A 22949-nucleotide genomic window follows, 5' to 3' on the forward strand; every position below is an offset into this window, starting at 1 on the left:
GAGAGTAAAAAGCGTGTGAAATTTAGAGAAAAAACTAATTAAATCATACTTACTGCCTCCATTTGCTCGCAACGGGCCAGCCACCGCCATCTTGCTTGAAGATCTGGAGCGAAATCTCGTGCGGCCCGAGATGACTTTGTCACGCTTGCCGGCGTGGTGACGTCATGCTGTACGTCACCATGGACAAGATTTTGGCAGAGATCTTCAATCAAGATGGCGGGGGGTGGTTTCTCGTGAGTAAATGGAGGAGGTATTTTATTTTATTTTTTTACACTATTTCAGGTTAAATCGATTCACTACCACAAAGCACGAGGAAATTCGGCTTTGCGGCAAATTGAATTTATCCTATTTGTGAAATTTGATTCACTCATCTCTAGTCATTATTGATGTATCTTTGTAGCACTCTCTTTAGTCATGCTAATCCATAACCATGTTAGGTACTGTAGCAGCCAATCTAACATTAATTGTATCTGATATAATGACATTTGAGTAATTAGCTAAATTTTATTAATCAATAAAGTAATGTATAACATTTTTTAAGTTATTTTTTTATACTGGGAATAGTTTAGGTTTTCTATGTTTAGTGGCAAATTCTTGGTTTAATAAGGTAACATTGTATCTAATATATGTCTTTTATGGTTACTAATTTATGCTGCTCTCAGACAGAATGCATGTGCTAATAGATTCCCTTTCAGAATTAGGTAGAGAATGCTAGCTGGGAAATAAATCATTGTTTTAGTATTGTGGGGATTTATACAACTTTAGTGCTCTTGATTTTTTGTTAACATGTGATATTAATTACATCCAATGTTCTGTCTGCTTGTTCTTAGATACACAGTCTGACCCTCATGAAAATTATGATCTCTTCAGAAGTGAGGATTCTGATTTCGCCTTGAATCCATATCAAAAAGGTAAACTGCTGTACAGACATTATTAAAGGGGTTCTCTGGGAATGATTTAAAATGGCTGCCAGCAGCCTGTCCTAGAATATGAGTGGCACTGGTTTCCTCCACTTGTTGAGCTTTCTAGAGGGGGTGAGGTGACGGGGCCTCACTAGCGTTGAGCGAGCATGCTCGGACGAACTGCTATGCTCTGTATTGTTGATCACGAATATTCGAATTTTATTGCGAATATAGGTACTTCAAAAATTCGCAAATATTTTGAATATAGTTATATATGAGTAATTTCGAATATTCGGAAAAAAAAACTTTTTTTTTTTTTATCAGTACACATGATCCCTCCCTTCTTCTAGCTTGTGGGCCAATGAGAAGTCTGCAATATACTTGACTTTAGAAGTAGTAGTGTTTGCGAATTTTACTCTATATTAGTTTTTTCGAACTTCAGATGAGAAAAAAATTACAACTATTAGACAAAGAAGATTATAGCACTATATTAACTAAATTGCTCTATATTAGGTTTTTTTTTCAAATATTCGCTAAATTGCTATATATTCTTGTTTTAGAATATTATGAATATTCAAAAAAACGAAGTTATAGCAATATAGCGAATATTCGAAAAAAACGAATATAGAGGAATCTAGCTAATATAGTGCTATAATCTTCTTTGTCTAATAGTTGTAATTTTTTTCTCATCTGAAGTTCAGATTGGAAAAAAATTACAACTATAAAAAAAGATTATAGCACTATATTAGCTAAATTGCTCAATATTTGTTTTTTGAATATTCGCTATATTGCTATATATTCTTGTTTTAGAATATTACGAGTATTCGAAAAAACTAAGTTATAGCAATATAGCGAATATTCAAAATGCAATCATTACCTTGCCGATTTTTCAAGTAAAAAAAATTGTGAATTTTCGAATATTCGACGAATATCGCAAATTTGAATATGACCCCTGCCGCTCATTACTAATGCTCTGCACATTGCAGTGCTCAGCCAAATACTGCAGGTGCTCAAGTACAAATTAATACAATGAAAGTCAATGGGAGACCCGAGCATCAAACCAGGCACCCCCTGCTCTGAAGAACAGAGGGTGTATGGTTCACAAAAAGGTTAGAAATTGATGGAAACTCCATCAAAATGGTTTGGAAACAGCATTAAGAGGATGGCTGGATGTGTCTTGGACTCCTATTATCTATGACATACAATAGACAACCACACAAAGGCTAAATGCCAAAAGCCTGGTATGTGGAAGCCAACAATCTATACATAAGACAGATAACAGCCATCATACCTTACAATGGCAGCCTTGTGCACTATGAGACATTCCAAACCAGCTCTCATCTGACTGAGAGCCAGTAAGCCTCAAAGTTGCTTGACATCTGTTGGATGGATTGGGTGGACCTGCACACCTAGATCAATATCATTAGGGGGACAACAAGTTTTCTGATCCTAACATAATATTCAATAACCTTTCTATACAGTTTTATCATGTAAAAACTCATTTGCAGAAACATGGGCATATGGGAAAGACATGCAAGTGAGCAGAATCTGCCTTGTTTTTCAGCTGAAAAAACATTTGCATGGAAAATTTGGGATATACACTACTCATGAATGGGACTGAACTGCACATACAGTAGACCATGTTATGTCACTGGCCTAGGAAGATGTTCACTGGAGTGCCACTACCTTATCAAACAGCTGATCAGCAGGGCCGCTAGGAGTCAGAGCCTCTCCAATGAGACAGGGCAGGACATCAATACTTTACTTCCAGAAAACCTCTTTACTGAAAAAAATGAGAAGACATAAATAAAGTTAATATATTTTAATATAAAACTATAGCCTGTACAACCAACATGTTGTCATCAACCATCACCCCTACCAGACTATTATGATATAGGTGGCCAAAGGGAATGATGTAGCAAGCAAAACTGAGCCTACTCAAAGCAATTGCAGTTCACAGGGACTAGTCATACAGGTAAGGAGGAAGTGTCTTTACTGTCTACCACTAATCTACACTATGGAGACTGCATGGTAACTGAAAAGGTGAATTCATCTGCTCCATTGTATGCAGCATAAGAAATCATGCCATAAATTGCTGTTACAAGCAATCGTTATGGGACCCCTGTGCCAACTAACCAGTCTGATGTTGAGCTAGACCTGTCCTGACAACACCCTGTTTTTCACCCTTAAACCCCTATACAGATATCTGGTCTTCACTGCAGGGGAACCACCAAGCCACTGCCTCTTAAAATAGTCCCAGTGTAGTTGGCAGCAGACACGCAAGTTTAGAGACTCCAATACAAGGCATAGAGTGACAGACAACATGCACAGACAGAACTAGTAATAGACAGACTAGTGGAGTACATGCAAATCCAAGAACTAGACTTTGGATCACAGACAAAATCAGGCAAACAGAGTGCATACAAGTCAAGGAAACAAACACAGAGTAATTTGAACCAGGTCAGAAGCTAGGGAACATTAACCCTCACAATTACTGAACTAAGGAGGGATACAAAACACATTGGCACTAATTCACAGCCACAAGTAACCAAGGCCAGGATGCACAGTGAGTGGCAACATTAATACAATGGTCAAATACAACCACCATTGAATACAATGGTCTAAATTCAGACCCGCAAGAAGCTGATGCCTGCGTGAATAGTACAATGGTGACAAGTGAAATGCTATTGTAACAGTAACCCCTTCTTTACGCACTCTCTTCTTTGATCAGTAACAAAAAAAAGGGTACATAGTACAGGAACATAGCTTAAACCCTTGAGTTTTCCCACCCAAGTGGCTCACTTGGTATAGGCTATAGCTTGAACCTCTTGGGCCACTTACCAACAAAAGTAGCTCTCAGGTTGTCGCTTAAACCCTTGTAAACCCTTACCAACAGAAGAGGTCTACAAGGTATATTAAACCTTACTGGGGTCCCTTACCACCTCTAGACCCTCATCCAAAAACACACAAGTAGCAGAAACGTGCTGCAGGAAACAGTTCAGACATACCAGACATACATACGAAAGTTTCAGAAAACATCATTTCAGAAGACATTTCAGACACAGCAGATACTGGAAAATACAGATCACAGTCAAGCACATGATGGAAGGATCAGTGGGTTATGGACAATGGTTGTGAGGGCATTATCCTAGCGGTCCCATGGTTTTCACACTCTAAATCCTATACAGGAATCTGGCCCCCCGTGTAGATGGCAGCCGACACACAAGGTCAGGTAATCCAGTACAAGGCACAGAGGGACAGGCATAGTGCAAAGGCAGAACTAGAAGTAATGGGTAGACTGGCAGAGTACATGCTAAATAGACTCTGGATCACAGACAAGATCAGGCAGAGTGTATAGAAATCAACGGAACAAACACAGGGTAATTGACAGATGGAACTACACGTACAGTAGGTCAAAATACAGAAACAAACACATCCTGAACATATCAGACACAGGGAAATGCCAAAAAGAACAAAGTCAGAATTCAGACCACACGCATACAAAATGCAAGGAACAAACACAGATCTAAAGAAAACAGATTCAAAAACTGTGCGAGGTGGAACAGACTCAAGAACATGGCAACTAGAACTAGGACAAAATTCAGACACACGCAGGCAACAGACAATGTCTGACGACAGATAGAAAAAGCTCAGTCGCTGACCAAACTCAGAATCAGAACAGATCCAGCAGCACTTGTTACACAGTCAGGAAGAGGACACAGCATTAAGAACATATATAGCAGATTTGACAAATTCATTAGTCAAACAGCTGCAGGCACAAGACCAGGGAACATTAACACTTGCAATTACTGAACTGAGGTGAGAACGTTTGAACTAATTCCCACCCACAAGTATCTGAGGCCAGGATGCACAGAACAGTGACAACCACCATTGAACACAACAGAAGATATTCATATCATAAAGAAGCCAATAATGGTAACTAGTGAAAAGTCACCTAGCAGTGTTCCCGGTGACGTCATCTGCACTAATCGGAAGGCTTTAGCTCTGCCTAAGCCTGTAAAACATGAAATGCTCCAATCCTCTACTCAGAGGGGCTGCCAGGGTGAAGAAGGGGATATCTCCGGGTTCGGCTCTGAACCCATGCAACCCATTTAACACTGCCAATAGCAAGTTGCTGAGTGCATATAAAAGTACTTGTAACTTGTGCATAATGAAAAGTTAGAGCTTGGAGAATAAAGTACACGCATAATCATCTGATCTTACCCCTATAACTGGAGCCTCAGAAAACCTTATCCACAAAGTTCAGAAAGCGACAGATAATGTCCCTGGGTGGTTCATTACTTTTCGGCTTTGGTCTGAGAGCTCTATGGGCTCTTTCGATTATAAGGCTTGAGAAATCTTTGCTTCCTTGGAGCGAGGATGTGATACATTTGATCGCAGGTATGATTTCTTCATTAGGGTAAAAATATAGGGATGGCACTCAAAACAATTGGGGTGTACGGAAAGGTATATTTAATATGGAATAGCTGGATATGCTAAAAATAGTGGCGTACAACGAAAATAAAAAAAATCTTAGATGTAAAAGGACATAGTATTAATATCAGGATAAAAAAGACATAGTGATATATGGTAGAAATGATAAGTCAATTTAGTGAAATCCTGCTGGAAACCAAGAAGCCAGTCTCATAAGCCTGTTGGAGGAAAGTCTGATCTAATATTGTGTTGACCAATAATAAAAATAAATATGAGTATCTAGATACAATAGGATAACAATTGTATAAAATCCTGCTGGAAAAAAAGAAGAATCCTGCTGGAAGGAGGGAAAGAAAGTCTTGTGAGCCTGTTGGGAGAAAAAGTCCAGTCTCATATCATGGTATCCGGTGAGGAAATACAGTGTCCTGATATGGACTGAGAGGTTGATGACTTTCTATAAGGGGTGAAACAATAGAACCCCAATTGATATGCTAGGCGGCAACATTCACATCCGATTTTGTTCTTGGTGGTAATTCACAGGTTCAATAATCGTAGGCTGTGGGATAAAAGCTGCTTTGTAAGCAGGTACATTACCCTCCTGGCGGCTGTTGGTGAGCTGGTCAGCGGCTCATATTTATTTTTATTATTGGTCAACACAATATTAGATCGGACTTTCCTCCAACAGGCTTATGAGACTGGCTTCTTGGTTTCCAGCAGGATTTCACTAAATTGACTTATCATTTCTACCATATATCACTATGTCTTTTTTATCCTGATATTAATACTATGTCCTTTTATATCTAAGATTTTTTAGCATATCCAGCTATTCCATATTAAATATACCTTTCCGTACACCCCAATTGTTTTGAGTGCCATCCCTATATTTTTACTCTTATATTCCCCACTACAAGCGTTGGGTACGCTCTGTTTGGATTGAGCACCATATTCCATCCTCTTGATAATAGAGAGCCTCCTCACTCTTGTACTTTATATAATTTCTTCATTAGCCACCGATTCCGGTATTCCTCTAAAACGCAGATTATTTCTTCGACTGCGATTTTCTTGGTCTTCCAAGTTCACATACAAGGTGTTAATATGTGACTGGCAGACGGAGAGGGATTGAGCCATCGCTGCACTATGTTCAAGTGTGGCTGCCTGAGTAGTCTCCAGTGTTTCAACTCTGTGACCCACATGTTGAATTTCCTGGGTCAGGACAGATATCTCCTGCTTCAGCGGGAGTAAAGCTTCAGCTAGTGCTTGTTTTATAAATCTTCTGGACACAGGTAAGGCTCGGGGAGATCCCATGTCCCCCACATCACTTTCCCCCTCAGACTGACCTTCTTCTCCGCTGTCAGGAGCGTGGTCATTCAGCGGCGCCATTTTGGAATCTTTAACTCCTGGGCCTACAGCTTGTTTTTTGAGAAATTTTGCCATCCCTGACTTTGTCATCCGATTTTGACCATGATTTAGCTTGCATATGCTTAAATCCCAGCAGGTCTGTGTACGGAGCTCAGCAAGATGCGGCCATTCAGCTCCGGTACTAGCTCCGCCCCCCCAGTGATTAATTCTAAATGTTTTACTAGCAGCTGGTGACAGCGACCTTACCTGCGCTACGTGTCCAGTATAACATTTGCGCATCCTAAATATCTGTCACATTCAGTAAAAAAATATATATTAGCCACTGGTGACAGCGATATTACCTGCGCTACATGTCCAGTATAATGTTTGTGCATCCTAAATATCATGGTCTATTGAATACACTGTATTCCCATGCACCCCTTCCACCACAAAAAGGGTATATGGTTTAATCTTCCCATTCTCGTCCTCCTCCTCAATCATATCAACATGCTTATTAGGCTGCACTCGCTCCAAATGTTTTGGAGGGTCAGCTCAGCAGTAGAGTTGAGCGAACACCTGGATGTTCGGGTTCGAGAAGTTCGGCCGAACTTCCCGAAAATGTTCGGGTTCGGGATCCGAACCCGATCCGAACTTCGTCCCGAACCCGAACCCCATTGAAGTCAATGGGGACCCGAACTTTTCGGCACTAAAAAGGCTGTAAAACAGCCCAGGAAAGGGCTAGAGGGCTGCAAAAGGCAGCAACATGTAGGTAAATCCCCTGCAAACAAATGTGGATAGGGAAATGAATTAAAACAGAATCTGGCTTCATGTCAGCAGAGAATTAGTCTGCATGTCATAGCAGAGAATGAGGCTTCACGTCAGCCACCACTGCAACAGTCCATTGGCATATATTTAGGCCCAGCACCCAGGCAGAGGAGAGAGGTCCCGTAACAGACAATCTGGCTTCATGTCAGCAGAGAATCAGTCTTCATGTCATAGCAGAGAATCAGGCTTCACGTCAGCCACCACTGCAACAGTCCATTGTCATAAATTTAGGCCCAGCACCCAGGCAGAGGAGAGAGGTCCCGTAACAGAGGATCTGGCTACATGTCAGCAGAGAATTAGTCTGCATGTCATAGCAGAGAATGAGGCTTCACGTCAGCCACCACTGCAACAGTCCATTGGCATATATTTAGGCCCAATACACAGGCAGAGGAGAGAGGTCCCGTAACAGACAATCTGGCTTCATGTCAGCAGAAAATCAGTCTGCATGTCATAGCAGAGAATGAGGCTTCACGTCAACCACCACTGTAAGAGTCCATTTTCATAAGTTTAGGCCCAGCACCCAGGCAGAGGAGAGAGGTCCCGTAACAGACAATCTGGCTTCATGTCAGCAGAGAATTAGTCTGCATGTCATAGTAGAGAATGAGGCTTCACGTCAGCCACCACTGCAACAGTCCATTGGCATATATTTAGGCCCAGCACCCAGGCAGAGGAGAGAGGTCCCGTAACAGACACTCTGGCTTCATGTCAGCAGAGAATCAGTCTGCATGTCATAGCAGAGAATGAGGCTTCACGTCACCCACCACTGCAACAGTCCATTGGCATATATTTAGGCCTAGCACACAGGCAGAGCAGAGAGGTCCCGTAACAGACAATCTGGCTTCATGTCAGCAGAGAATTAGTCTGCATGTCATAGCAGAGAATGAGGCTTCACGTCACCCACCACTGTAAGAGTCCATTTTCATAAGTTTAGGCCCAGCACCCAGGCAGAGGAGAGAGGTGCCATAACAGACAATCTGGCTTCATGTCAGCAGAGAATTAGTCTGCATGTCATAGCAGAGAATGAGGCTTCACGTCAGCCACCACTGCAACAGTCCATTGGCATATATTTAGGCCCAGCACCCAGGCAGAGGAGAGAGGTCCCGTAACAGACACTCTGGCTTCATGTCAGCAGAGAATCAGTCTAGCAGAGAATGAGGCTTCACGTCAGCCACCACTGCAACAGTCCATTGGCATATATTTAGGCCCAGTACACAGGCAGAGGAGAGAGGTCCCGTAACAGACAATCTGGCTTCATGTCAGCAGAGAATCAGTCTGCATGTCATAGCAGAGAATCAGGCTTCACGTCACCCACCACTGCAACAGTCCATTGTCATAAATTTAGGCCCAGCACCCAGGCAGAGGAGAGAGGTCCCGTAACAGACAATCTGGCTTCATGTCAGCAGAGAATTAGTCTGCATGTCATAGCAGAGAATGAGGCTTCACGTCACCCACCACTGTAAGAGTCCATTTTCATAAGTTTAGGCCCAGCACCCAGGCAGAGGAGAGAGGTCCCGTAACAGACAATCTGGCTTTATGTCAGCAGAGAATTAGTCTGCATGTCATAGCAGAGAATGAGGCTTCACGTCAGCCACCACTGCAACAGTCCATTGGCATATATTTAGGCCCAGCACCCAGGCAGAGGAGAGAGGTCCCGTAACAGACAATCTGGCTTCATGTCAGCAGAGAATCAGTCTGCATGTCATAGCAGAGAATGAGGCTTCATGTCAGCCACCACTGCAACAGTCCATTGGCATATATTTAGGCCCAGCACCCAGGCAGAGGAGAGAGGTCCCGTCACAGAGGATCTGGCTTCATGTCAGCAGAGAATCAGTCTGCATGTCATAGCAGAGAATCAGACTTCACGTCACCCAACATTGGAACAGTCCATTGGCATATATTTAGGCCCCGGCACCCAGACAGAGGAGAGGTTCATTCAACTTTGGGTAGCCTCGCAATATAATGGTAAAATGAAAATAAAAATAGGATTGAATGAGGAAGTGCCCTGGAGTCCAATAATATATGGTTAAGGGGAGGTAGTTAATGTCTAATCTGGACAAGGGACGGACAGATCCTGTGGGATCCATGCCTGGTTCATTTTTATCAACGTCAGCTTGTCCACATTGGCTGTAGACAGGCGGCTGCGTTTGTCTGTAATGACGCCCCCTGCCGTGCTAAATACACGTTCAGACAAAACGCTGGCCGCCGGGCAGGCCAGCACCTCCAAGGCATAAAAGGCTAGCTATGGCCACGTGGACAATTTAGAGACCCAGAAGTTGAATGGGGCCGAACCATCAGTCAGTACGTGGAGGGGTGTGCACACGTACTGTTTCACCATGTTAGTGAAATGTTGCCTCCTGCTAACACGTTGCGTATCAGGTGGTGGTGCAGTTAGCTGTGGCGTGTTGACAAAACTTTTCCACATCTCTGCCATGCTAACCCTGCCCTCAGAGGAGCTGGCATTGACACAGCTGCCTTGGCGACCTCTTGCTCCTCCTCTGCCTTGGCCTTGGGCTTCCACTTGTTCCAATGTGACATTTGGGAATGCTCTCAGTAGCGCGTCTACCAACGTGCGCTTGTACTCGCGCATCTTCCTATCACGCTCCAGTGCAGGAAGTAAGGTGGGCACATTGTCTTTGTAGCGTGGATCCAGCAGGGTGGCAACCCAGTAGTCCGCACAGGTTAAAATGTGGGCAACTCTGCTGTCGTTGCGCAGGCACTGCAGCATGTAGTCGCTCATGTGTGCCAGGCTGCCCAGGGGTAAGGACAAGCTGTCCTCTGTGGGAGGCGTATCGTCATCGTCCTGCCTTTCCCCCCAGCCACGCACCAGTGATGGACCCGAGCTGCGTTGGGTGCCACCCCACTGTGACCATGCTTCATCCTCATCCTCCTGCACCTCCTCCTCGTCCTCGTCCTCCTCGTCCTCCAGTAGTGGGCCCTGGCTGGCCACATTTGTACCTGGCCTCTGCTGTTGCCAAAAACCTCCCTCTGAGTCACTTCGAAGAGACTGGCCTGAAAGTGCTAAAAATGACCCCTCTTCCTCCTCCTCCTCCTCCTCCTCCTCCTCCTCCTGGGCCACCTCCTCTTGCATCATCGCCCTAAGTGTTTTCTCAAGGAGACATAGAAGTGGTATTGTAACGCTGATAACGGCGTCATCGCCACTGGCCATGTTGGTGGAGTACTCGAAACAGCGCAACAGGGCACACAGGTCTCGCATGGAGGCCCAGTCATTGGTGGTGAAGTGGTGCTGTTCTGTAGTGCGACTGACCCGTGCGTGCTGCAGCTGAAACTCCACTATGGCCTGCTGCTGCTCGCACAGTCTGTCCAGCATGTGCAAGGTGGAGTTCCACCTGGTTAGCACGTCGCATATGAGGCGGTGAGCGGGAAGGCCAAAGTTACGCTGTAGCGCAGACAGGCGAGCAGCAGCAGGATGTGAATGCCGGAAGCGCGAACAGACGGCCCGCACTTTATGCAGCAGCTCTGACATGTCGGGGTAGTTGTGTATGAACTTCTGCACCACCAAATTCAGCACATGCGCCAAGCAAGGGATGTGCGTCAAATTGGCTAGTCCCAGAGCTGCAACGAGATTTCGCCCATTATCACACACCACCAGGCCGGGCTTGAGGCTCACCGGCAGCAACCACTCGTCGGTCTGTTGTTCTATACCCCGCCACAACTCCTGTGCGGTGTGGGGCCTGTCCCCCAAACATATGAGTTTCAGAATGGCCTGCTGACGTTTACCCTGGGCTGTGCTGAAGTTGGTGGTGAAGGTGTGTGGCTGACCGGATGAGCAGGTGGAAGAAGAGGAGGAGGAAGCCGAGAAGGAGGAGGTGGCAACAGGAGGCAAAGAATGTTGCCCTGCGATCCTTGGAGGCGGAAGGACGTGCGCCAAACAGCTCTCCGCCTGGGGCCCAGCTGCCACTACATTTACCCAGTGTGCAGTTAGGGAGATATAGCGTCCCTGGCCGTGCTTACTGGTCCACGTATCTGTGGTTAGGTGGGCCTTGCTACAGATGGCGTTGCGCAGTGCACACTTGATTTTATCGGATACTTGGTTGTGCAGGGAAGGCACGGCTCTCTTGGAGAAGTAGTGCCGGCTGGGAACAACATACTGTGGGACAGCAAGCGACATGAGCTGTTTGAAGCTGTCTGTGTCCACCAGCCTAAATGACAGCATTTCCTAGGCCAGTAGTTTAGAAATGCTGGCATTCAGGGCCAGGGATCGAGGGTGGCTAGGTGGGAATTTACGCTTTCTATCAAATGTTTGTGAGATGGAGAGCTGAACGCTGGCGTGTGACATGGTTGAGACGCTTGGTGACGGAGGTGGTGGTGGTGGTGTTGGTGGTACATCCCCTGTTTGCTGGGCGGCAGGTGCCAACGTTCCTCCAGAGGCGGAGGAAGAGGCCGAGGCGGCAGCAGCAGAATAGGCCGAGGCGGCAGCAGCAGAAGAGGTAGCAGGGGGAGCCTGAGTGACTTCCTTGGTTTTAAGGTGTTTACTCCACTGCAGTTCATGCTTTGCATGCAGGTGCCTGGTTATGCAGGTTGTGCTCAGGTTCAGAACGTTAATGCCTCGCTTCAGGCTCTGATGGCACAGCGTGCAAACCACTCGGGTCTTGTCGTCAGCACATTGTTTGAAGAAGTGCCATGCCAGGGAACTCCTTGAAGCTGCCTTTGGGGTGCTCGGTCCCAGATGGCAGCGGTCAGTAGCAGGCGGAGTCTCTTGGCGGCGGGTGTTCTGCTTTTGCCCACTGCTCCCTCTTTTGCTACGCTGTTGGCTCGGTCTCACCACTGCCTCTTCCTCCGAACTGTGAAAGTCAGTGGCACGACCTTCATTCCATGTGGGGTCTAGGACCTCATCGTCCCCTGCATCGTCTTCCACCCAATCTTGATCCCTGACCTCCTGTTCAGTCTGCACACTGCAGAAAGACGCAGCAGTTGGCACCTGTGTTTCGTCATCATCAGAGACATGCTGAGGTGGTATTCCCATGTCCTCATCATCAGGAAACATAAGTGGTTGTGCGTCAGTGCATTCTATGTCTTTCACCGCTGGGGAAGGGCTAGGTGGATGCCCTTGGGAAACCCTGCCAGCGGAGTCTTCAAACAGCATAAGAGACTGCTGCATAACTTGAGGCTCAGACAGTTTCCCTGGTATGCATGGGGGTGATGTGACAGACTGATGGGGTTGGTTTTCAGGCGCCATCTGTGCGCTATCTGCAGAAGACTGGGTGGGAGATAATGTGAACGTGCTGGATCCACTGTCGGCCACCCAATTGACTAATGCCTGTACCTGCTCAGGCCTTACCATCCTTAGAACGGCATTGGGCCCCACCATATATCGCTGTAAATTCTGGCGGCTACTGGGACCTGAGGTAGTTGGTACACTAGGACGTGTGGATGTGGCAGAACGGCCACGTCCTCTCCCAGCACCAGAGGGTCCACTAACACCAACACGACCATGTCCACGTCCGTGTCCCTTACTAGATGTTTTCCTCATTGTTATGGTTCACCACAACAACAAAAATATTATTTGGCCCAATGTATTGTATTTAAATTCAGCGGGATATAAATTTGAGGCCTAGTATTTAGGCGCTGGGTGACCGGTATGGATTTAGTGACAGAATTAGACTGGGATATGGCCAAAAAATAACCACACTATTGCTGGTTAAATGCACTTGGTGACGGGCGCAGCTTGCCCCTGATGTAGTATAAGGCCAAAAAATGAACAGACTATTGCTGGTTAAATGCACTTGGTGACGGGCGCAGCTTGCCCCTGATGTAGTATATGGCCAAAAAATGAACAGACTATTGCTGGTTAAATGCACTTGGTGTCACAGCTTGACCAACCACACTACTGAGGGTTAAATGCACTTGGTGACGGGCGCAGCTTGCCCCTGATGTAGTATATGGCCAAAAAATGAACAGACTATTGCTGGTTAAATGCACTTGGTGTGACAGCTTCACCCTGATGTAGGCTTTAGCCAAAAAACAACCACACCATTGAGGGTTAAATGCACTTGGTGACAGGCGCAGCTTGCCCCTGATGTAGTATATGGCCAAAAAATAAACAGACTATTGCTGGTTAAATGCACTTGGTGTGACAGCTTGACCAACCACACTACTGAGGGTTAAATGCACTTGGTGTGACAGCTTCACCCTGATGTAGGCTTTAGCCAAAAAACAACCACACCATTGAGGGTTAAATGCACTTGGTGACGGGCGCAGCTTGCCCCTGATGTAGTATATGGCCAAAAAATAAACAGACTATTGCTGGTTAAATGCACTTGGTGTGACAGCTTGACCAACCACACTACTGAGGGTTAAATGCACTTGGTGTGACAGCTTCACCCTGATGTAGGCTTTAGCCAAAAAACAACCACACCATTGAGGGTTAAATGCACTTGGTGGCAGCTTGTGCTGGCGCACCACAAGACACAAAATGGCCGCCGATCACCCCAGAAAAAAGTGACTGACAAACGGTCTGGGCAGCCTAAAAACAGTGAGCAATTGAGTATCAGCAGCTCAATGACCCACAGCTGCAGATCGATCAATAATCAAGTCCTTTGGAGGAGTTAATCTGCCTAATCTCGCCCTACTGTCGCAGCCGCAACCTCTCCCTACGCTAATCAGAGCAGAGTGACGGGCGGCGATATGTGACTCCAGCTTAAATAGAGGCTGGGTCACATGGTGCTCTGGCCAATCACAGCCATGCCAATAGTAGGCATGGCTGTGACGGCCTTTTGGGGCAAGTAGTATGACGCTTGTTGATTGGCTGCTTTGCAGCCTTTCAAAAAGCGCCAAGAAAGCGTCACAAAAGCGCCAAGAAAGCGACGAACACCGAACCCGAACCCGGACTTTTACGAAAATGTCCGTGTTCGGGTCCGTGTAACGGACACCCCAAAATTCGGTACGAACCCGAACTATACAGTTCGAGTTCGCTCATCCCTACTCAGCAGCAGACCCTCACCCCTAATGCTTTAGATCAGTGGTTCTCAACCTAGGGGTCGCGACCCCTTTGGGGGTCGATCGGCCCTTTCCGGGGGGTCGTCTGAGGCTTCCTATTGTGGGTCGCCCGCACAACGGCAGCGGCCCCTTATCCTCGCGCACAGGAAGTGATGTCCTATCACTGCCTGTGCTTGAAGGAGCCTGTCGTCTGGACGGGTAAGTTGGGCCGCCTGTCTGCTGAGGTCCGAGTTTTTTCGTTAATGACACCGCCGCTGAGCACCACTGCCACCAATGATTTAATTGAGCCTGGCTAATTTTATTTTAATTATTTGGCTGAGCAAGGCTTAATTTATTTGGGGGGACATGAAGCACCGCTGATTTATTTATTTGGGGGGGACTTGAAGCACCACTGATTTATTTATTTAAGGGGGACCCAACATTTTGTCTTTGTGATTAATTACTCTGCTTTAATTATGTTCAATTTGTAGCAATAAAAATACATCCTGCATATCAGATATTTACATTACAATTCATAACAGTAGCAAAATTAGTTATGACGTAGCAAGGAAAAAAATGTAATGGTTGGGGGTCACCACAACATGAGGAACTGTATTAAGGGGTCACGGCTTTAGAAAGGTTGAGAACCACTGCTTTAGATGGTCAGATCAGCAGCAGGCACTCGCCCCTAATGTTTTAGAGGGTCAGCTCAGTAGCAGGCCCTCACCCCTAATGTTTTAGATGATCAGATCTGCAGAAGGCCCTCGACCATAATGTTTTAGATGGTCAGCTCAGCAGCAGGCACTCACTCCTAATGTTTTAGAGGGTCAGCTCAGCAGCAGGCCCTTGCCCATAATGTTTTAGATTGTCAGATCAGCAGCAGGCACTCTCCCCCTAATGTTTTAGAGGGTCAGCTCAACAGCATACCCTTACACCTAATGATTTGGATGGTCAGATCAATAGCAGGCCCTCGCCCATAATGTTTTAGATAGTCTCCAGCAGGCCCTTGCTAGTAATGTTTTTGAGGGTCACCAGCAGGCCATCAATCATAATTTTTCAAGAGTGTGTATGATGCCCTCCTTTATATCTAATAAAGAGTCTAATGGCGTGACGGTTCCTATTTTTTTGGCAGCCCTTTCACTTAGGGTATAGGCTTTATGAGTGTAGGAGTCCCATTATCTGACCAATTGAGCCCCTACTTTATGTGATATACAGGTTGTATCGGAGTGCCTCTTCCTTGTAATTTTTGGCAGCACTTGCACTTAATATACAAGTAAATATACAGGAAAGAATGTCTCCTAACAATTTTTCCTCTAAAATTTTTCTTCGGTTTTGTGCGTATTATTGTCAGTCTGTAAAAGTTGCGTACTAATCGGACAACATCGTTCCTAACGGCGACCTGGGAGTCCAAGATGCATCCAGACATCCTCCCCATGCTGTTCCCGAACCATTTCGGTGGTGTGTCCATCAATTTCTGACCTTTTCCTGTGAACCAGACACCCTCCACTCTTCAGAGCAGGGGGTGCCTGGTTTAATGCTCGGGTTCTCCCATTGACTTCCATTTTGCTCGGGTGCACTTGAGCACCAGAGAACCCAAGCACTTTGGTGCTCGATCAACACTACTGCTCATCAGAGACTCTTGACTCAAGTTGCTGCTGATGGAGCTGGAACTGCTCCTACCCCCCCCCCCCCCCCCAAACTACCACAACAGCCATGGCAGAGGAATATGAGCACAGAGGGCCCCCCGGTCAGATCTGCAAAAGGATGGACGATGGCGCACATAGGCAGTGGCAAACTGACTACATAGGATGTCTCTATAGTAGTTCACTTTTGTCCTCCCTCTCAGCGGGTGTAAAACAGGCCCCTATTTTGGACTGGGAGCAAGGGTTCAACAAGGTGGAGAGCCAGAAGTCATCCCTCTAATGAATGCTGACAATTCGGCTGTCACTACGCAAGCATGCGAGCATACATCGGGCCATTTGCGCAAGTGACTCAGAGGGACTCCCTGCCTCCATTTTCACTGCATACTGCCAAGGTGTGTCTGGGTCCTCTGTCTTGTCTTCCTCATCACCCTGTAGCTCCTCTGGCTGCTCCTGCTTCTTCTCTCCTGTCACCTGTGTAGAGAAACCACACATTTTGCTACTCATTGCTTGTGCTTTAATGTCCTCCTCCTCCTCGAGTTCAGCCCCGACAGGGCTCATGTGGCTGTGAAATGTAGGCGCCACATATCCAGTCCCCTGACGAGCAAGAGTTACCAGCATCTTTTCCAGGACATGAAGTAATGGAATGACGTTGTTAATCCCGTAGTCCTGGCGACTGACAAATAAAGTGGCCTTCTCAAAGGGCACGAGCAAACAGCAGGTGCTACGCATGAAGTGCCACTGACTAACATTGAAGTTACACAGAGAAGTACTTCTGTCTGCTTGTATCATCAAGAAATCGTTTATGGCCTTTCACTAGTAACATAGTAACATAGTACATAAGGCCAAAAAAAGTCATTTGTCCATCCAGTTCGGCCTGTCATCCTGCAAGTTGATCCAGAGGAATCAACTTTAGGGGAATACAAAATTCATTAACGACTCCAATCAGGCAATCAGAATAAATCCCTGGATCAACGATCTCTCTCTAGTAGCTATAGCTGTAATATTATTACACTCCAGAAATACATCCAGGCCCCTCTTGAATTTCTTTATTGTACTCACCATCACCACCTCCTCAGGCAGAGAGCTCCATAGTCTCACTGCTCTTACCGTAAAGAATCCTCTTCTATGTTTGTGTACAAACCTTCTTTCCTCCAGACGCAGAGGATGTCCCCTCGTCACAGTCACAGTCCTTGGGATAAATAGATGATGGGAGAGATATCTGTACTGACCCCTGATATATTTATACATAGTAATTAGATCTCCCCTCAGTCGTCTTTTTTCTAAAGTGAATAACACTAATTTTGATAATCTTTCAGGGTACTGTAGTTGCCCCATTCCAGTTATTACTTTAGTTGCCCTCCTCTGGACCCTCTCCAGCTCTGCTATGTCTGCATTGTTCACTGGAGCCCAGAACTGTACACAGTACTCCATGTGTGGTCTGACTAGTGATGTGTAAAGTGGTAGGACTATGTTCTTATAACAGCCATCTATGTCCCTTCTGATGCAACCCATTATCTTATTGGCCTTGGCAGCAGCTGCCTGACACTGTTTTTTGCAGCTTAGTTTGATGTTTATTAAAATTCCTAGATCTTTTTCCATGTCAGTGTTACTGAGTGTTTTACCATTTAGTATGTACGGGTGACTTGCATTATTCCTTCCCATGTGCATAACTTTACATTTGTCATTGTTAAACTAGTGTTGATCACGAATATTCGAATTTCAAATTTTTATCGCGAATATAGGTACTTCGAAAATTTGTGAATATTTCGAATATAGAGATATATATTCGTAATTTCAAATATTCCCATTTTTTTTAAATCAGTACACATGATCCCTCCCTGCTTATAGCTTGTGGGCCAATAAGAAGGCTGCAGTATATTTGACTTTAGGAGTAGTGTTGTTTGCAAATTTTCGTAATGCGAATTTTCGTAATGCTAATTTTTATTGCAAATTTTTCAACTTACAACTATTAGACAAAGAAGATTATAGCACTATATTAGCTAAATTGCTCTATATTCGGTTTTTTTCTTAAATATTCTCTATATTGCTATAACTTGTATTTGTAATATTCTAAAACAAGAATATATAGCAATATAGCGAATATTCGAAAAAATAACAAATATAGAGCAATTTAGCCAATATAGTGCTATAATCTTCTTTGTCTAATAGTTGTAAGTTGAAAAACTTGCATCATGAAAATTCGTAAAATTACACGATCATTATCTTGTCGATTTTTCGAGTAAAAAATTTGTTAAATATTGTGAACTCGAATATGACCCCTGCCGCTCATCACTATGTTAAACCTCATCTGCCACTTATCTGCCCAAGCCTCTAATCTATCGAGATCCGTCTGTAGTAGTATACAGTCCTCTGTAGTATATATACAGTATACTGTCCTCTGTAGTATATATACAGTATACTGTCCTCTTCAGTGTTAATTACTTTACACAGTTTAGTGTCATCTGCAAAAAATTGATATTTTACTATGCAAGCCTTCTACAAGATCATTAAGAAATATATTGAAGAGAATAGGGCCCAATACTGACCCCTGAGGTACCTCACTAGAGACTCCTCCAATACTGACCCCTGAGGTACCCCACTAGTGACAGTGACCCAATCTGAGTATGTACCGTTAATAACCACCCTCTGTTTTCTATCACTGAGCCAGTTACTTACCCACATACAGACGTTTTCTCCCAGTCCGAGTATTCTCATTTTATATGCTAACCTTTTATGTGGTACAGTGTCAAATGCTTTGGAGAAGTCCATATATACGACATCCATTGATTCGCCGCTGTCAAGTCTAGAACTTATCTCCTCATAGAAACTGATTAAATTAGTTTGGCATGACCGATCCCTCATGAAGCCATGCTGATATGGCTTTATTTCCGTTGAGATGATCTAAGATAGCATCTCTTAGAAAACCTTCAAACAGTTTACCCACAACAGATGTTAAACTTACCGGCCTATAGTTTCCAGGCTCTGTTTTGGACCTTTTTTGAATATTGGAACCACATTTGCTATACGCAAATCCTGTGGAACACTCACTATCAGTATAGAGTCTGCAAATATCAGAAATAAGGGTCTGGCAATGACATTACTTAATTCCCTTAGGATACGGGGGTGTATGCCATCCGGTCCTGGCGGTTTGTCTATTTTAATCTTTTTAAGTCATTGTTGTACTTCTTCCTGGGTCAGGCAGGACACTTTTAATGGGGAATTTAGTTTTATATACTGCTGTCTCTTGGTAATCGCTTAAGTGATAGATTGCTGACGGAATGACTGACGAGGAGGAGGAGCAGGAGCATCAGGACCAGCAGATGATGGGAAGGACAGACAGCTCCCTTTGGCTGAGGTGGTGGAGCTTTGACTGCCTGAAATCTGCTGCGTGCCACTGGTTGATACAGAGGTTTCTGCAGTAGGCTGGATCACCACATCAGAGCCACGGTTCTCCCAGGCCACTATATGGTGATGCTGCAGATGTTGACACAGAGCCGTGGTGCCAACATTGGCACACTGGCCACACTTCACCTTCCCACAGATTCTACAAATGACCATGTTCACCTCCTCCAGCGGCTTAACAAAAAACTGCCACATCACCGAGTAGGTGATTTTACCCCCAACACTCTGCACTGACTGACTGCTACCGCCGCTGCTTCCATGAACCCCTGTACCCCTACTTTTCGGGCAGGTAGGCGCCTGTAAACCAGGTGATCTACCCCAGGCTCGTTTGGCTCCCAACCTCCCACTGCTGCCACAATGCTGACTCCTGGCCATGCTAGCAACTTGCTGGCTCCGCCGCTGCCTCACAGGCAAGCTGCCACCCTCTTTTCCCGATGATGAAGCCCCTAATTCACCCGGCTCCCAAGTACGATTGGCTACATCGTCATCATCGAGTACTGTCTGCACATCACTGATGTCCTCCTTAATGTTCTTTTGGTCAGGAGCCTGAGCGCTTGCAACACCAGCTTCAACGCCACTCTGCTCATCACTACTTGCCCACCTACAGGAGGAATCGGCGGATGTCTCCTCCACATCTTTGCTGGCCAGTAGCTGCTGACCGTCCTCTAGTAGCTCGTCCTCGCTGTATAGTGGAGCTGAGGCCACAGCATACAGTACTTCTCTGGCTGAGGGAACAGAAAAGGACAGAGGCGGTGTTATCGCAACTCTAGCGATTTTCTTCTTCTTTGTGTGGTGCCGAACTAATTAGGATTGAAGGTATGAGCTCATACAGCTTTCTCAATAAGACCAATTCAGGCTGGTATCATGGAAAATATGCATAGTTTATGCAAGTTACATTCACTTATATAGAAGATATGAGGTAGACAAAAGGGGTGTTCCTTAAGGAAAGGTAATTGGCTCTTTAAAAAAAATGGGATTAGTTCACCTGAGTTTATTGGCACATTTGAAAGTGGCAAACTAAACTTACCCCCTCCCCCCTACAGTGATCTTAAAACAAATAAATGTATATGAGGCTCACATGACTAATTAGCTGCCCTCCAGTGGTCAAAAGTGAATAATACAAAAAAAATTATATATATATATATATATACATACAAAGAAAACCTCTCTCACAATTCCATCCTTTTTTTCAGTAAATAGACACAAGGTGAACAAGCAAAGTGAGGTACTATCCCAACGCCCTAAACGACAAAGTGCTGGATTTTCCTTATTTCTTCACCAGATGCCCCCAACTCCCTTTCAGGTTTTCTTTCACCTTGTCCTACTTACTCTGCAACCATCAACAAGGTTTTATTTGCTTTAGGACTGAATTGCGTTCCTCAAAATAGTTGATCATAATAATCCTTGTCTTTGACAGGGTCACAGGGCATGGCCGAATTAAACATTTTAAAAACAATCTTCCTAAAACAAGGAACTACACAACACCCTATTAAAGCCAATGCTAAAAATACTATTGCCAGAGTCATTACCACTGTTCTAGCCATGAGGTGAACGGGTTATAAATTCCAGAGTTTTCCGCCAGTTCATTCGATAAAGCTGTCAGTCCTTTCAAAGCCTTGGTTATACTTCCATCAGGGGCAGTGTTGTTAGGAATATAGGTGCAGCAGGAACTTTCAATCATTTTTCAGACCCCTCCTTTTTCCGCCAAAATCATGTTGAAGGTCAGTCAGTTTTTCAGAGTCATCACTGAAGAAGACCTCAGTTGTTATGCTATTCCTTAGGCCTCCTGCACACGACAGTTTTTTTTCACGGTCCGCAAAAACGGGGTCCGTGGGTCCGTGATCCGTGACCGTTTTTTCGTCCGTGGGTCTTCCTTGATTTTTGGAGGATCCACGGACATGAAAAAAAAGTCGTTTTGGTGTCCGCCTGGCCGTGCGGAGCCAAACGGATCCGTCCTGAATTACAATGCAAGTCAATGGGGACGGATCCGTTTGATGTTGACACAATATGGTGCCATTTCAAACTGATCCGTCCCCATTGACTTTCAATGTAAAGTCTGGAGTTCTTTTATACCATCGGATTGGAGTTTTCTCCAATCCGATGGTATATTTTAACTTGAAGCGTCCCCATCACCATGGGAACGCCTCTATGTTAGAATATACTGTCGGATATGAGCTACTTCGTGAACCTCAGATCCGACAGTATATTCTAACACAGAGGCGTTCCCATGGTGATGGGGACGCTTCAGGTTAGAATACACTACAAACTTTGTACAAGACTGCCCCCTGCTGCCTGGCAGCACCCGATCTCTTACAGGGGGATATGATAGCACAATTAACCCCTTCAGGTGCGGCACCTAAAGGGGTTAATTGTACTATCATATTCCCCTGTAAGAGATCAGGGCTGCCAGGCAGCAGGGGGCAGACCCGCCCCCTCCCCAGTTTGAATATCGTTGGTGGCACAGTGTGCGCCCACCATCGCCCCCCCCTCCCTCCCTCTATTGTAATAAATCGTTGGTGGCACAGTGTGCCCCCACCATCGCCCCCCCCTCCCTCTATTGTATTAAATCGTTGGTGGCACAGTGTGCCAACCACCATCGGCCCCCCTCCCTCCCTCTATTGTATTAAATCGTTGGTGGCACAGTGTGCCAACCACCATCGCCCCCCCCCTCCCTCTATAGCAGTAACATTGGTGGCAGTGTGCGGTCTCCCATTCCCCCCCCCCCATCATTGGTGGCAGCGGAGTTCCGATCGGAGTCCCAGTTTAATCGCTGGGGCTCCGATCGGTAACCATGGCAACCAGGACGCTACTGCAGCCCTGGTTGCCATGGTTACTTAGCAATAGTACAACAGTAGAAGATTCATACTTACCTGCTTGCTGCTGCGATGTCTGTGTCCGGCCGGGAGCTCCTCCTACTGGTAAGTGAAAGGTCTGTGCGGCGCATTGCTAAAGAACTGTCACTTACCAGTAGGAGGAGCTCCCGGCCGGTCACAGACATCGCAGCAGCAAGCAGGTAAGTATGAATCTTCTACTGTTGTACTATTGCTAAGTAACCATGGCAACCAGGGCTGCAGTAGCGGTATGCCATGGTTACCGATCGAAGCCCCAGCGATTAAACTGGGACTCCGATCGGAACTCCGCTGCCACCAATGATGGGGGGGGGGGAATGGGAGACCGCACACTGCCACCAATGTTACTGCTATAGAGGGAGAGGGGGGGCGATGGTGGTTGGCACAATGTGCCACCAACGATTTAATACAATAGAGGGAGGGAGGGGGGCCGATGGTGGTTGGCACACTGTGCCACCAACGATTTAATACAATAGAGGGAGGGGGGGCGATGGTGGTTGGCACACTGTGCCACCAACGATTTAATACAATAGAGGGAGGGAGGGGGGCCGATGGTGGTTGGCACACCTTGCCACCAACGATTTAATACAATAGAGGGAGGGAGGGGGGGGCGATGGTGG

The 22949-nt window shown here is 45.7% G+C and overlaps 1 protein-coding gene across 4 annotated transcripts in view; it reads left to right on the plus strand.

Annotated features, from left to right (window-relative positions):
* The window catches only part of LOC122927047, a 126041-nt gene that overhangs the window by 73675 nt on the left and 29417 nt on the right, over window positions 1–22949 (plus strand). For all 4 annotated transcript variants that reach the window (XM_044278602.1, XM_044278604.1, XM_044278603.1 and 1 more), the window contains one exon: window positions 831–911. In XM_044278602.1, the coding sequence (XP_044134537.1) occupies window positions 831–911 (81 nt within the window). The remainder of the gene's footprint in view (window positions 1–830; window positions 912–22949) is intronic.

The sequence above is a fragment of the Bufo gargarizans genome, chromosome 2, assembly GCF_014858855.1.
Source record: "Bufo gargarizans isolate SCDJY-AF-19 chromosome 2, ASM1485885v1, whole genome shotgun sequence".
In the NCBI taxonomy this organism is placed as follows: domain Eukaryota; kingdom Metazoa; phylum Chordata; class Amphibia; order Anura; family Bufonidae; genus Bufo; species Bufo gargarizans.